The sequence below is a fragment of the Ochotona curzoniae genome, unplaced genomic scaffold (assembly GCF_017591425.1).
Source record: "Ochotona curzoniae isolate NIBS_2020 unplaced genomic scaffold, NIBS_Ocur_1.0 scaffold_2453, whole genome shotgun sequence".
Classification (NCBI taxonomy): Eukaryota; Metazoa; Chordata; class Mammalia; order Lagomorpha; family Ochotonidae; genus Ochotona; species Ochotona curzoniae.
This window is the reverse complement of record NW_024467094.1, coordinates 32,858,596-32,873,584: the sequence shown is the minus strand read 5'-3', so window position 1 is coordinate 32,873,584 and position 14,989 is coordinate 32,858,596. Positions and strand designations below refer to the sequence as shown.

The 14,989-nt window shown below is 52.4% G+C and overlaps 1 protein-coding gene across 2 annotated transcripts; it reads right to left on the bottom strand.

The window, feature by feature from the left end:
* Nucleotides 1–4,927: 4,927 nt before the first annotated feature.
* On the bottom strand, nucleotides 4,928–6,836 carry LOC121170105 (receptor activity-modifying protein 2-like). 2 transcript variants are annotated; one of them, XM_041001036.1, is made up of 4 exons: nucleotides 6,734–6,836; nucleotides 5,979–6,098; nucleotides 5,479–5,590; nucleotides 4,928–5,379 (listed from the first exon to the last, which is right to left on the bottom strand). In XM_041001036.1, the coding sequence occupies exons 1-4, from the start codon at nucleotides 6,834–6,836 to the stop codon at nucleotides 5,124–5,126; spliced, it is 591 nt and encodes a 196-aa protein (XP_040856970.1). In that variant the 3' UTR covers nucleotides 4,928–5,123. The 2 variants fall into 2 exon arrangements, with proteins under 2 accessions (XP_040856970.1, XP_040856971.1); XM_041001037.1 differs by having other exon boundaries at nucleotides 5,979–6,044.
* Between the last annotated feature and the right edge of the window lie 8,153 nt (nucleotides 6,837–14,989).

The window sequence follows — 14,989 nt, the reverse complement described above, 5'->3', positions numbered from 1 at the left end:
TCAGCCAGACCTCTACCCCAGCAAAGCCTTGTCCTTTTAGAACAAAACGAGTTTTGAGGTGCCAGTATGGGATCCAGGCGCGGTGGCCTAGCGGCTAAACTCCTCGCCTTGAACATGCCCGGATCCCCTATGGGCGCCGCTTCTAATCCCGGCGGCCCTGCTTCCTATCGAGCTCCCTGCTTGTGGCCTGGGAAAGCAGTTGAGGACGACCCGCATGTGGGAGACCTGGAGGATCCTGGCTCCTGGCTTTGGATCGGCGCAGTACCGGCCATTGTGGTCACTTGGGGAGTGAATCATCGGACGGAACATCTTCCTCTCTGTCTCTCCTCCTCTCTGTATATCTGACTTTGCTATAAAAAATAAGCCAATTTTTTTTGTTTTTTTAAAGCAGTCCTCTGGTTCAGCCCGAGAACAGTGAGCTCACCAAAGCCAACCTTGGTCTCCTGCCTCAGCCGACGGGTGTTTCTGCTCAACTGGACTTCTTCTGATATTAACATTCCAACCATCTCTCCCTTCTCCCATGCCTGTGCCTTCCTACTCCCCAGGACCCCTGTTGGTTTTAGGTGACTCCTTTCCCCCTGCCTAGACTGCTCAGTTCCATTTCCGTTCCTCTCTGAAGCTGGCCTGTTCCCTGCCAGTGTCTGCATGAGCACTAGGCTGGATTTGGACCAGTTCGGATGCTCCAGCTGGGGAGCAGTGTCTGCAGTTGGCTCCAGTGATGGCTTCTGGTGTATCTTGCTGCTGCTTCCCAACTTCTCCAAGAACTTTGTCCCGTTTCCTCTCTTCTTTTCCCCAGACTCTGCCCCCCAAGGACACAGGGGTGATCAGGATCTTCCTTATGTGAAAACCTGTCCAGCCTTTGACACCGCCACCTTAATTTCCTGTCTGACCTTTAGCCTTTCGCTCCACAATTCCTGCTCCTCAGAGCAACCAACAGATATTTGTTGAATGAATGAATGAACCTTTCCATTGATAATACTTTCTCAAAACCATGGTTTCAGGCCAGGAAACCCGGAATCCCCCATGTTAAGTCTAGTGCCTAAAGTTCTTGCCTTGCACCTACCAGGATTCCATATGGGCACTGGTTCTAATCCTATCAGTCCCGCTTCCCATCCAGCTCCTCTGCTTGTGGCCCGGGAAAGCAGTTGAAGACAGCCCTAAGCCTTGGGACCCTGTACCCACCTGGGAGACCCAGAAGAAGTTCCTGGCTCCTGGCTTTGAACTGGCACAGGTCCGGCCACTGTGGCTGCTTGGTGAGTGAATCAACGGATAGAACATCTTCCCCTCTGTCTCTCCTTCTCTATGTAAAACTGACTTAAATAAATAAACCAAAATCTTAGGATAACAACTCTTATTTATTTGTAAGGCAGAGTAACAGAGATTTTCTAGTGGGGGCTGAGCCTTGGAGTTCCTCTGTGTTTCACATGTGGGTGACAGGGCTCCAAGCACTTGGGCCATCCTCCACTGCCTTCCATGTACATCAGCAGGGAGCTGGATCGGAAGCAGAGCACAGACAGTGGCTTCACCCACTGCACCACAACACCAGTCCATCCATTTCTTCACTGGATGAAACATGGAGAAGAAAACTAGATTCTGTTTCCTCCATCTTTACAGGACAACACACCATGCACGATTTGTTATACAACCAGCCACGTGATGCGTGTTAGTGGTGTGTGTGAAGACAAACGTGGGGGATTCACGCACCCCAGGCTAGCACTCCGTTTCCAAGCCTGGTTCCTGCTAATATGCACCTTAGGAGGCAGCGGAAGTTGGCCCCTGCCACCCACCCGGGAAATCTGCATGGAGTTCCTGGATCCTGACTTCGACCCAGCCCAGCCTTGGCTGCTATAGGCGTGTGAGGAATGCACCAGTGAATAAACAATCTTTTCCTGTCACTCTGAATATCAAGTAAATTGATAACTAAATGTGTTGAAGAAGAGGACGGCTGTGTTCCCAGAATACAGCAACATCTCTTTCCGTGAAAACTGGAAATATCCTTAGCAGTCCTAGAAACAGATGTGTCTGGTGTGAAGTAAGTGTTGAGCAGGCCCTCATGAAGTGGGCAGCCATGCCTCAGGAATGAGACTGCAAGTGCGTGCTATTGTGGTTTTAGGCAGTTAATTCAGGGTCACAAGCTTGGAAGCCACACCTCCCCCATCTACCTGGTCCTTTTTATTAAGATTTATTTATTTATCTTTATTGGAAAGTCAGATATACAGAGAAATGGAAAAAGAGAAAGATCTTCCATCCACCGAGTAAAGAGGAAGGATCTTCCACTCCCCAAGTAGCCACAATGGCTGGAGTTGAGTCAGTCCAAACCCAGAAAGCAAGAACTTCTTCAGGATCTCCTATGCAGGGGTAGGGTCCCAAGGCTTTGGGCAGTTCTTGACTGTTTCCCCAGGCCACAAAGCGGGGAGCTGGATGGGAAGTGAGGCCATTGGGACACAAACCAGCATCCATACGGGATCCTGGTGCTTTCAAGGCGAGGACTTTAGCCACTAGGCTACAGTGCCAGGCCCCTTCTGCCCACCTGTGACATTCACCTGGAACCTGAGATGGGGTGATATTGCATTGTTGTGTAACCACTCCCTCACAAGCCCCCATAAAGGCCCATGGTAGGGAGGGGCTGTCTCTGTCTCTTTTTCTTAAAAATTTATTTTATTTTTATAGCAAAGTCAGATATACAGAGAGGAAGAGAGACAGAGAGGAAGATTACGTCCAATGATTCACTCCCCAAATGACCACAACAGTGGGTGCTGCGCTGATCCAAAGCCAGGAGCCCAGATCTCCGGGGCTCCCATATGGGTGCAGGGTTCCAAAGTTTTGGGCTGTCTTCAACTGCCTTCCCAGGCCACAAGCAGGGAGCTGGATGGGAAGCAGGGCTGCTGGGATTAGAACCAGCACCCATATGGGATCCCTGCACATCCAAGGCGAGGACATTAGCCACTAGGCCACCGCGCTGGGTCTAAGGGCTTGCTCTCTTGATTGTGTGCTTCTTTCACTCTGGCACTCCAACTCTTGGCCTCCCCAGAATCTGTTTGCATTCTGGCATCCTGTGGACAGACTGAGGACAGACAGTGCCTGAGCATGGCCCCTGTGCATCTGTATTCCTCACCCTCTGCTCACTGCTTGAGTGGGACAGTAAAGACGTTAATGCTAAGATGCTTTGTATTTCTAATCCAGGCACTTTCAAGAGTTCTAGGGGGCCCGGCGCGGTGGCGCAAGTGGTTAAGTCCTCGCCTTGCACCCCCGGGATCCCATATGGGCGCCGGTTCTAATCCCGGCAGCCCTGCTTCCCTTCCAGCTCCCTGCCTGTGGCCCGGGAAAGCAGTCGAGGACGGCCAAAGCTTTGGGACCCTGCACCCGCGTGGGAGACCCGGAAGAGGCTCCTGGCTTCAGATCGGCATAGTATCGGCTGTTGCGCTCACTTGGGGTGTGAATCATCGGATGGAAGATCTTCCTCCCTGTATCTCCTCTCTGTATATCCGCCTTTCCAATAAAAAATAATAAAAATAAATCTTTAAAAAAAAAAGACACCACTTCCACAATTTTCTCAGGTCTTTCCCTCTTGGATCCCCCTCCTGATTCCTATGACACATAGTTTCTGTCTTCAATAAATCACATTTAAAAAAAAAAAAAAGAGTTCTAGGAGAGGTGAGGCCTAGCAGTAATGGAATGTGGGCAAAGAAGCCAGGAAAAGGTGAATGCTTTCAGCTTTTTAATTGTGTAGAGATTATTCGCTGCATGTCTCTTGGGGTTAACTTGTATTGCTGGAGAAGCTAGGTCATACGTCTTCAGTTTAACGGACGAGTTTCACAGTAATGATCGTTTTTTGCTCTCAGGAGCTTGATTCATACTGACTTGCAACATGCACTTGTCATTTGCTAATTCCTAATGAGCACTGCCATGAGCAAGCTTAGTGAATAAAGACCCCTTGCCTGGCGTGATCTCTCCTGTACACTGCAACAGTGCAAGGACACAGCTCAGCAAGGAGGAAAGCCCCCAGTGAGACAGGGAATGAATAACAGTCGTAATAGTAATAGGGGTCTCCATGGAAAATCAAGTTGTTTCACAGATGCTGTTGGTGGCCTGGCAGGTGTGTCCCAGAGAGGGTTGGAGGTGAAGGTTATTTCATGAACAGGGCCTCCCCATCCAGGAACAGTACATGCTCCCCTTGCACAGTGAGTTGTAGAGAGGGGTTAGATACATCCCCTAGAAAGTGGGATGTTATCTTAAAGGAGCATTGGTATGTCTCAGGAAGAACTAGTGGTTGCTATGGAGATAACACTTCCCTGACCGCCAGGACCAAAGCTCCCTAGCTTTAGGCTCTCAGGTTTCATACAAGTCTTGGCTTGAACACCAGGGGGCAGTGTGTGGTCATGATGTGGGCCACACCCCATCCAGGACAATGTAGGATGGAGGCCCTAGTCCGAGAGGGGAGGGGTGAGCCTAGCAAAGGAAGCCCCATGCCACTCCTCCCCTCAACTCTGAGGTCTTGAGGCCCAGGAGAGAGGGTAGATTCTTGGGGTTTAGTTCAGGGATCCTTTTCCCCGGACCTCAGAGTAAACTGAGGCAGGAAGAAGAGGAAGAGCGAGGGCTGTCCCCTCGTTATGGAAGTCACAGTAAATTTGTCCCTTGCCCCTCCTCCTGCATTGCCCCTAGCTGCTGTCCAGACCGGAAGGGAGTCTTTTCCTGCTTGTTTCCTGGAGCTGTGTTTGGAGAGGCGCAGGAAAGGCCCTGCCCTGGGAGAAAGGTACATGGGGCATGGCTTTCATCGTGGGGGGAGCAGCAAGGGAGGGAGGGGGAGAGGCGGTGGATGAAGTTCCAAACCGAACCCGAGTCTTCCCACTCTGCTGTCCATTGTGGGAAGGGCAGAGGTTTTGGGAGGGATGCAGACTGCACTAGGAAGGGAAGGGGGCCATTGTACCCAAAAAATGTCTTTATTTAGAAGATTTCAGAACCCAGACCCACCTTCCACTTCCATTGCCGTGGATAGGGTCAGGAGTGAGAAAAGGGAGCAGGGAGGGGAGAGAGAGGATTACTGTGGGCCAGGGAGGAGGGTCAGCCGGCTGTTGAGAAGCCTGTGTCGCCCTGGGCCTGTGTCGTCCTGGGACTGTATCACCCTAGGCCTGGGCCTCGCTGTCCTTACTCCTCCACACCACCAGCGTGACCAGGAAGGGGATGAGGCAGATGGGGGCAATGATCATGGCCAATAGCACATCCTCAGGAGGGTCAGAGAAGGTGGGCTGCACCAGCGAGCAGTTGGCAAAGTGGATCTGATGCGTATCCATGATGACCCTCTCCGCCAAGGGGTTGGGAAAGCCCAGGCTGAAGATCTCTGCGCTGTGTTCCAAGCATTCTTGCAGATCACTGTATGGTCTGGGGGTAGTAATGGAGGACTTGAGTGAGGGACAGTGGAGCCCCTTCACTGGCTCAGCAGCCTGCCCACCAGCAGCAGGTCCGACTCCTGGCCCCTACCTGCTGATTACAGCCCAGTTGCACCAATCTTTTTCAATAGTGTCCATTTGGTTCTTGTACGAGTTCCAACAGTATACCACCATTGATTCATAGTTCACCTCCACTGTGTTCCCTGTGGGGACATAGGCTGTGTGGTGAGCATATCCCACCTTCTCTCCCACACCCTCCAGACCAGCTACTGCCCAAGGGGAAGCCCAGACCCTGGTCTTCAAACTTGGGAGCCCCACTACGAGTTCACCCAGCAGCGAGTACAGCTGAGCAATTCTTGATGCCTCTGGTGTGGACAGCTCTGGCCATCCCAGCCTGGCACCCTGCACAGGCACCCATCTGGGTCCAATCCTGCTCCATACTAGGCCACCAGGACACCAAACAAAGGCAGCTTGGTGGGGCAACAATGGGAGTGAGGCAGCCATTGGGAAAGGATTCGGTCACTCCCCATCAAACTGTCCTGGCTCTCCTCCTGACCCTAGGCCTCCCATCCACAGCCCCTGGGCACCCACCTTCAAACTCCAAGCTGTCCGGGGTGGGAAGAGACTGGGCCAGCGACTCCTGGGGCTTCAGGAGAGCTGTGGGAGACTTGGGAGTGGAGGAGGCAGTGGCAGTGATGTGGGCAACGGAGCCTGCAGTCGAGGGGGCATGTAAGCTGAGACCCTTACAAATCAAGGCGCCGGCGGAAGAAAAGGAGCAGTGCTCTGTTCCCCACCCCCCCCAGCCCCAAAATTCCACACGCACCCACACGGGAGAGCTCGATCCTGGAAAGAAAGTGGCAAGCACTAGCTCCTTCACTCTCAGGCTCAGGCGCGCGCACGCGCGTACACACACACACACACACACACACACACACACACACACACACACACACACACACACACACACACACACACACACACACACACACACACACACACACACACACACACACACACACACACACACACACACACACACACACACACACACACACACACACACACACACACACACACACACACACACACACACACACACACACACACACCCCCTTTGCCAAGCTTGGACCTCCAAGACTCAACCCGCTGAGCCCCGGCCCCGCACCGAAGTGGGAAGCAGTCCACGCTGCGGCCGCCCCGAGGTGGGCCCGGCGAACCCGCTCGCAGGATGCGCTGCGCGCCGAACGAGTCCGCTCCCGCGCCCTGCAGCCGGTGCTGGCCCCAGCCGTCCACCCCATTCCCTTCCCGCGCCTCCCTTCCGCGGGGCCCCGGGGCTCCGTGCTCACCGCCCAGCAGAAGCAGGAGGAGGCGGAGCGCGACCGGCCCCCCGGCGCGGGCCATCGGCAGCCGAGGACCGCCAGCGGCGCGCTCCGGCCGGAGCGAGGCCATCGCGCAGCGACGGGGCGAGGAGGGGCGGCGGCGCTGAGCCGGGCCCGGGCGGGGGCGCCTATATCCCCGGCCCGAGCCGCAGGAAGCCGCGCCGCTTCCTCGGAGGGGCTGGGACGGCTGCGGCCACGTGGGGGGCGGGCTGGAGGGGGAGCCGCTGCCGCACCCGCCGGCCTTGGCCCACGCTCCTTCCAGCTCACCCCGCGGGGCTGGACAGCTCCCCTCGTCTCCCCACACTCGAGATCCTGTCCTCAGGCTCGGCCGCGAGGCGCTCAGGACCCGCCGGGGTTTTCTGCTGTGGGCTCCCGGGTCCCAGTCGCCCGCCCTCTTTCGGGACAAGCAGAGGAGATGAGCTAATCTGCTGGGCCTGGGGAAGGTTGAGGGGGTGGTCTGGGAGGTGCCGGGACCCCTCAGGGGGCTGGGGCCGGCTGGGCAGTGGGGGAAGAGGCCCTGCAGCGCCCCCTCCACTGATGGGAACCCCTCTGCCGGCCTCGGGAACTGGCCTGGCCGAACCAGGACCAGGGGAGAGGGGAAACCCAAGGGGGGGGGTCCCCGCTCCGAAGCGTTTGCTGGGTCCTAGATTCTCCCCAACCTCAATATGGTAGTGGCCGCTGGGCCCTGGGACAGGACTTCATCAGCCTGAAGCAGCCGAGGAGCCCCAGGAGCTGACTTGGCCATGATGTTCAAACTCCCAGACACACAGCTGTCTGCACTAAACTTCGATAATGACTCCCAGACCCTGACCCCTGGCTCTGCTGCTGCTGCTGTCCCCGTGCGTGGATGCCTGCTCACCACAAAAGGTCTTTCAGGATCTCTTTAAAAAATCTTCCTTTCTGGCTCTTGAGACGTGGCCACGGACACCCTGGTGTCCCTCAGCACCGCTGGCCCAGGGTCTCCTGCGGAGGATCACCTTTGCGGTGTACAGGGCCAAACGCAGCAGCCTTGGTGCCCCTCCTGTCCTATCCATGATTGTCCTTTTCTGGAAGGAAGCTAGAGGGAGACTGCTGGGGAATAAAGAGGGAGGCAGTGGCAAGGAGCGGCTGTTGTGACCAAAGCCCACAGCCCCCTGTGGGTTAGGACTGAAGTGGGCATCTGACGACAGCCAGTGCTGGGTTGCATGTGGGGCAGGATAGGAGGGTGGATTGAAAAGCAGACATTTGTTAGTCACTTGAAGGCAGATGCTTGTGTCCTGCTGTGTGGCCTTGGGAAAGCCACATGAGGTCTCTGGAATTGATGGTTTGCACATGGAGACTGGCTTTGTAGTCGGAGGGGAAAACGCAGGTGATTGGCTTGGAAATGCTGTTAGCCCAGGGTTGGGGTGAAGTCCGGGTCAGGATGAGCTCCAAAGAACTTATTAGTAGTCACCCCCGAATTTGGTAGTCCAAACCCTCCAGTTAAGAAAACTGGAAATTTTCTCTTCTCTTGACTTTCCTCTTTGCACTGGTCATGCCAGCTGAGTAAGCATTCTTTATTTTTAATTTATTTATTTTTATTGGAAAGGCATGTCTGATTTACAAAGAGAAGGAAAGACAGATTTTCCATCTGCTGGTTCACTTCCCAAAAGGCTGCAATGGCCAGAGGTGAGACAACTGAAGTCAGGAGCCAGGAGCCGCTGGGTTTCCCACACAGGTGCAGGGTCCCAGGCTTTGGGCTGTCCTTGACTGCTTTCCCAGGCCACAAGCAGGGAGCTGGGTGGAAGTGGAGCTGCCGGGACAGGGACTGGCACCCATCCTGATGCTTACAAGAAGAAGACTTAGCCATTGAGTCATTGAGCCATTGTGCCCTGATATATTTTTTTATTGACCCCCGAGGGCACCCTGCTTACAAGGTCTACTTTGGGGTTCTTGGGACTGATTCATACTGGGCACCTTTGTGGCCTTCTGTTTACCACCCTTGCAGCCCCATACATTTCCCTTCTAAGTTCACTTCTTTTTGCTAAACGAATGTGCTTATATATATTTACAAAATAATTAACATATAAAACTTTATATCCCCAATCTTGTCTCATATCCCATCTGTTTTGGATTTAAAAATAAAAATTCAGGAAGCGCAACACAATGGCTCAATTAGCTCATCCTCTCCTCGCAAACGCCAGGATCCCATGTGGGTGCTGGCCCATGTTCCGGCAGTTCCCATCCAGCTCCCTGCTTGTGGCCTGGGAAAGCAGTAGAGGATGGCTCAAGCCTTTGGCACCCTGCACCCACATGAGAGATCCAGAAGACTTTCTTGGCTCCTGGCTTCGGATCAGCTTAGCTCTGACTGTTACAGCCTTTTGGGAGGGGAATTAATCAGCAGACTGAAGATCTTTCTGCTTCATTTTCTCTCTGTAAATCTGCCTTTCCAATAAAAATAAATAAATCTTTACAAAGAAAAAGAAAGGAAACTCAGGGCCCAGTGTTGTGGCACAGCCGCATAAACACCCCATTTCAGAGCACCAGCTCCAGGCACAGCTGCTCCACTTCCGATCCAGCTCCCTGCTGATGTGCCTGGGAAATCAATGGAGGATGGCCTACGGGCTTAGGTCACTGCAACCACCTGAGAGACCTTGGATGGTGCTCTGGGCTCCTGGCTTTGCAATGTATAATGTGGCTGCTGTGGCCGTTTGGGGAGTAGACTAGCAGATGGAAGATCTCTGTTTCTCCTCTATCACTTTACCTTTCAAACCAATCAAGAAACACGCCATATATATATCACATATATGTATGTGATACATATATACATATCACATATATGTGTATGTTACATATATATAACATGAAGTGTTTCCTGATTATAAAATTATAAAATAAAGCCAATTCAATAAAATGAAACATAGGGATTTATTCTGTTGCTTTTAATCCATTAGCTTCAAAGAAAAAAAGGTCTGGATTTTTTTTTTTCTCATGATACTACATACAGATATTTCTCCTTCCTTTAAACCGTAGTGTAGTATTGACTTCAGACTTTTCCCTCCATTAGGCCCATGATAGTCTCATCAACTTTACTTGAAATGCAAAGAGACAGGCATGGGGGTAGCTTCCATCTCTTGGTTCACTCCCTCAAATGCCGAGAACGGTTCGGACTGGGCTGGACTGAAGCCAGGCACTTGGGAACACAATCATGGCCTCCCACATGGATGGCAGAGATCCAAGCGTTTGTGCCTTCACCACTGCCTCCCAGGGTGTGCATGAGCAAAAAGCTGGAATTGGGAACCCAGGCACATCGATATGGGTGCAGGCGTCCAGACTGGCGGCATCGCCTTGGAGGGCCAAAAGGCCACTCCAGTCCAGAGAGCTGGTTTTCAAGGCCCTTCCACATTCCCTCATTGCTCTGTCCCCCTCCTCACTCCTACCACCACCACCACCCAGGGCCTGCAGAGGAGGGAACCTGGTTCCAGTCCAACTGGAAATTGTCCTGAGATTTCCGGCTCCCATGTGGATTTTGATTCTTCCTGAGCAGGAATTCTGCTGTGTAAATTTCCCTTATTGTTACCAGGCAGCTGGAGGGCCGCCTTGCTGGAACCTTTAGAAAGAGGCCCTTTCTAATCTCCGACACCCCCACACCACTGGCACTGTCCAGCCAATAGGCTGCGGGGGCGCACATACACCCAGAACAACGTTGAAGGGAGTTGGGGGCGGGCCTGTACCCTGCAATCCTCCTGCAGTGCCTTCTGCAATTAGTGCACACAGGCTGGCCGCTTCCCCAGCTCCACTGAACTCAAGGCAAAATGTGAGGGAGCGTCGGGGTCAGCCGAGCCAGCAGAGACGCCCGGGAGGGGCTGGGAGAAGGACTCAGAGAGGGGGAAGGGAGGCAGCAAGAAGCAGCTGGGAGCTGCAGCCACAGGGCCAAACAAAGGGGCAGGGACGTGGCACTGTGTCTGTCCTAGCCTCCTCATCTTGAACAAGCTGGCTCCCCTGGTAGGGGGAGCTGGGGACAGGATAGCTGCTGCAGCTTAGCCCTTTGAGGCAGGACAGAGCAGAGAAGTGCTTAGGCCATGTTACTCATCCGCTGCGGAGGGGCTTGGCTGCAGTTCCCGTGTGCCGCCTCCTGTGCTCTCCCATGCAGGCACTTCCTTTTTTTTTTTAAGACTTATTTTTATTATTTGAACAATAGAGTTCCAGAGAGAAGGAGAGAAGCAGTAACAGAGAGAAATCTTCCATCTGCTTACTCCCCAGATGGCTGGAGCTGAGCAGCTCTGAAGCCAGGAGCCAAGATTTTTCTCTCAAGCCTCCCCTATGAGTTTGCAGGATCCCAAGGCTTTGGGCCATGCTCTGCTGCCTTCCCTGGCCACAGACAGGGAGCTGGATGGGCAGTGCAGCAGCCAGGACATGACCTGGCTCCCATATGGTGGGATGTAGTGGCTGGAGGCTTAGGTCAGAACACTACGGTGCGGGCCCATGTGTGCTTATTCTTAAAGCCTCACCTTCTCCACAGGCGAAATGGAGACTTGAGAACAAAATTTAAAGTCCCAGAGCAGAGCGGGATTTGAACATCCAATAGCTCAGGATGGAAGTTTCCGTCTTAGCCATTTTCAGTCCCCTTCCACCACCACCCCTCCATCTCAGAATGCTGATTCCTTGCCAGGTCCCCAGAGGGAGAGAGAAGGACAGAGGGTCACTTTCAGGACCAGTCTGACTCCTCCAAAAATTAGGACTTCATCCCACGCACACACAGCCTCATCTCCCTCCCTTCCAGGCTATGCTGGCCCGTGACATCCCATGAAAGAGAGACTGTTTTTCTGAAAAGAACTCAGGACTGATTTATAAGAATGGCGCTCGGACAGCGTGACTACAGGGGACTGTGGCCAAGTGACCATGGCCCATGCCCAGCGTGTAGAGAACACATCTAGTCCCTCAGCACCTCGGGTTGACTCATGGCTGCTGACAGGAACAGGATGCGGATTGCCAGGAGACCTTCTACCTCTGCTCAGAGCATCCCCAGTTCCACTCTGCTCTGCTCCCACCAGCCCAGGGACTGATGTTCTAGAATGAGGGGTACTTGTGTTCATTTGCCAAGCCCTGGGTATGCCAGAGAGTATTTTCTGCTCACACTGTCTTCACTTGGGGTTCATAGCCACCCGCTTCACCAACAAGGACACAGAGGCTCAGGAAGATTATAACTTGTTCAAGTTCAAGCAACCAACATTGAAAGATAATCCAGTCCTGCCTGATACCAGAGCCTGAGCACAGAACTTGGCAGGTGCAAGCTGGCTGTGCACCTCGGCACGGGGCCTTTCCCCACTCAGTAAGGCCCCTCTCTCTGGATTGTGCTTTCTCCACTTGCACACAAAGAGAATCTAAAAAGGCCATCATGCATTATTAGATGTTCCATGAAAAAAGATCTATGACATGGGCCCGGCGCGGTGGCGCAAGTGGTTAAGGTCCTCGCCTTGCAGGCCCGGATCCCATATGGGCACCGGTTCTAATCCCGGCAGCCCCGCTTCCCTTCCAGCTCCCTGCCTGTGGCCCGGGAAAGCAGTCGAGGACGGCCCAAAGCTTTGGGAACCTGCACCTGCGTGGGAGACCTGGAAGAGGCTCCTGACATCGGCCGTTGTGCTCACTTGGGGAGTGAATCATCGGACGGAAGATCTTCCTCTCTGTCTCTCCTCTCTGTATATCCGCCTTTCCAATAAAAAAAAATAATAATAAAAAATCTTTTAAAAAAAGAGAAAACATTCATTTCTAACTCTTTAAAAAAAAAGAAAAAAGATCTATGACAAAGATATCTATTTCTAGATTCCCACAAGGATCCAACATGTTACACAGAGATGACAATTAGCGCACATGAACTGACCACCTGCAAGCTTAGATAAAATAATAAACAACAGTTTGCCCATTCATCAAATGGGGATGACATAACAGATGCATGTTAGAAAATAACAAAGCACTTAAAGTGCAACCACAGCCTGCAGTCATTTGTATATTGTTATTATTTTGAAAAGATGTACAGAGAGGAGAAAGATCTTCCATCCACTGTTCACAATGACCGGAGCTGGGCTGATTTGAAACCAGAAGCCAGGAGCTTCTTCTGGGTCTCCCATGTGGGTGCAAGTTCCTAAGGATTTGAGCCATCATCCACTGCTTTCCCAGGCCACAAGCAGGGACCTGAAGGGAAGCGGAGCTGCTGGGACATAAACCAGCACCCGTATGACATGCCTGTGCTTACGGGTACAGTACTAGCCAGTTGAACCATCACATCGGCTCCTGGTATATATTATTATTTGTGGTTAAAGGCATGCTCTTTAACCACTTGCGCCACCGCGCCGGGCCCAAAGGCATGCTCTTTAAGATCAAGCAGACATGGGTTTGAATCTCAACTCCACGGTTGTCTAAACTGAGTATCGCTTCTTATATTAATTTACTACTCTGACCTTACCACCCTTTTACTTTTGTTCCTTTAGTTCTTATTTGAAGGACAAAAAGACGCTGAGTTTTTCTGTTCACTGATTCACTTCTCCAGTGCTCACGAAATCCGAGCTGATATAGCTGATACAGGAGCCCCTCAGTTTGGTCTCCTATGTAGGTTGTCTGGACTCAAACTCCTGAGCCAGCATCTGTCATTTTCCAGGGTCTGCAAGCGCAACAGGGAGCTGGAATCAGGAGCAGAGGCAGGACTCAAATCCTGGTCTTCTGATATGAGATGCAGGCATCCCAGGCTGTGTCGTAACTGCTGAATCAGATGCCTGGCCCTAAACTTGTTTTCTGGCTTGCAAGAGGGGCCTGCTGGCGTGTGCCTTGCCGAGCAATGGACACAACGCACGTCAAGCATGGAGCTGCAAGCCCGGTGCACGTGAGAGATGGAAAATGCTCTCCTAACGTCCTGCGCATACACTTCTACTGACAACTGTTTTCTAAGACATTCTGGGATCTTTCTCATAATGTTATTCTCACGTTATACAACATCCATTCTTATTGGAAAGAATGCAGACTTTGGAGTCAGATGGATTGGGCTCTGGTTTGAATTCCAGTTCCACATGCTGATAAGACAGCAACATGAGAGGGGCTGGTACAGTGGCATATCAGATGAAGCTGCTGCCTGCACTGCAGAAGTCCCGTGTGGGCGCTGGTTTGAGTTTCAGCTGCTCCGCTTCTGATCCAGCTCTCTCCTTATGGCCTGGGAAAGCAGTGGAGGATGGCCTATGTCCTTGGGTCCCTGTACTCAACATGGGAGAGTCTCAGAAAACTGCTGCCTCCTGGCTTTGAATTGGCCTAGATCCAGCCGTGGTGGTCATTTGGGGAGTGAACTAGCAGATGGAAGATCTCTCTCTCTCTCTCTTTGTCTCACTCTGCCCTTGGAATAAATAAATTAAAAAAAAATTTTTTAAAAGAAAAGAAGAAAGAAAGAAACCAGCAAGTGGCCGTGGACAGCATTGTCAGCATCTCTGGCTAACATCCTCCTGACCTTCCTGTCTTAAGCATTTGTAGGATTTGTACAATGACAATCCTGCTAAAGGTAGTCTGAAACGTGCACACGTGATTTAGTGTTGCTCATTTCTGCAGTGCCATGGGTGTGACCTGCCAACGTATACACTGTGGGTAGAATGGTCACTTCTCTTGCTGTCCCATCGTGGCCGTGGCGTCAGTAGCTGCAGCTGGTAAACCAGGCGAGAGGGCAGGAGAAGGCAGAGAACCAAGGGAAACTCCCTTTCCTGTCAGGCTGCGATTTGTTTGTCTCGCACACAGGCTGCTCCCTGCTGATACGGGCTCTGTCCTGTGTCCCGCTTGAACTGGCATCTCCAGAGCACAGGAAACGAGGAGCCCATTAACGCGGAGAAGCTGTTTTCCTCTGCATTTACAGACAGACCAGAGTCCCAAACAGGCATTCTCTTTCTGGCGCCACTGGGGAGAGCATACGGCCATGGAGAGGGTCCAGAATCATGACGTCAGAGCTCTAAGGCTCCCGGGAAGGGAGGAGAAATGGTGGAATGGTTTGGAGCATGGCTAAGAGATCGCAGGACCGAGTCCAAATCGGCTGTCAAATTTACTGGCCGGATTTACTGGCTGGAGGATCCTGCTGCATAGCTTAGAGTCCCTTAACTTTCTCAGAGATAGTTGACTTCGGATTAGATAAAATAATCTGGAGAAAGTACCTAACACAGTGGCAGGCTTGGAGAGCTTTTCCCTCTCCCCGCTACGGCTGAGGATCCCAATGGCCAGAAAAGAAGCACAGCTCATTAG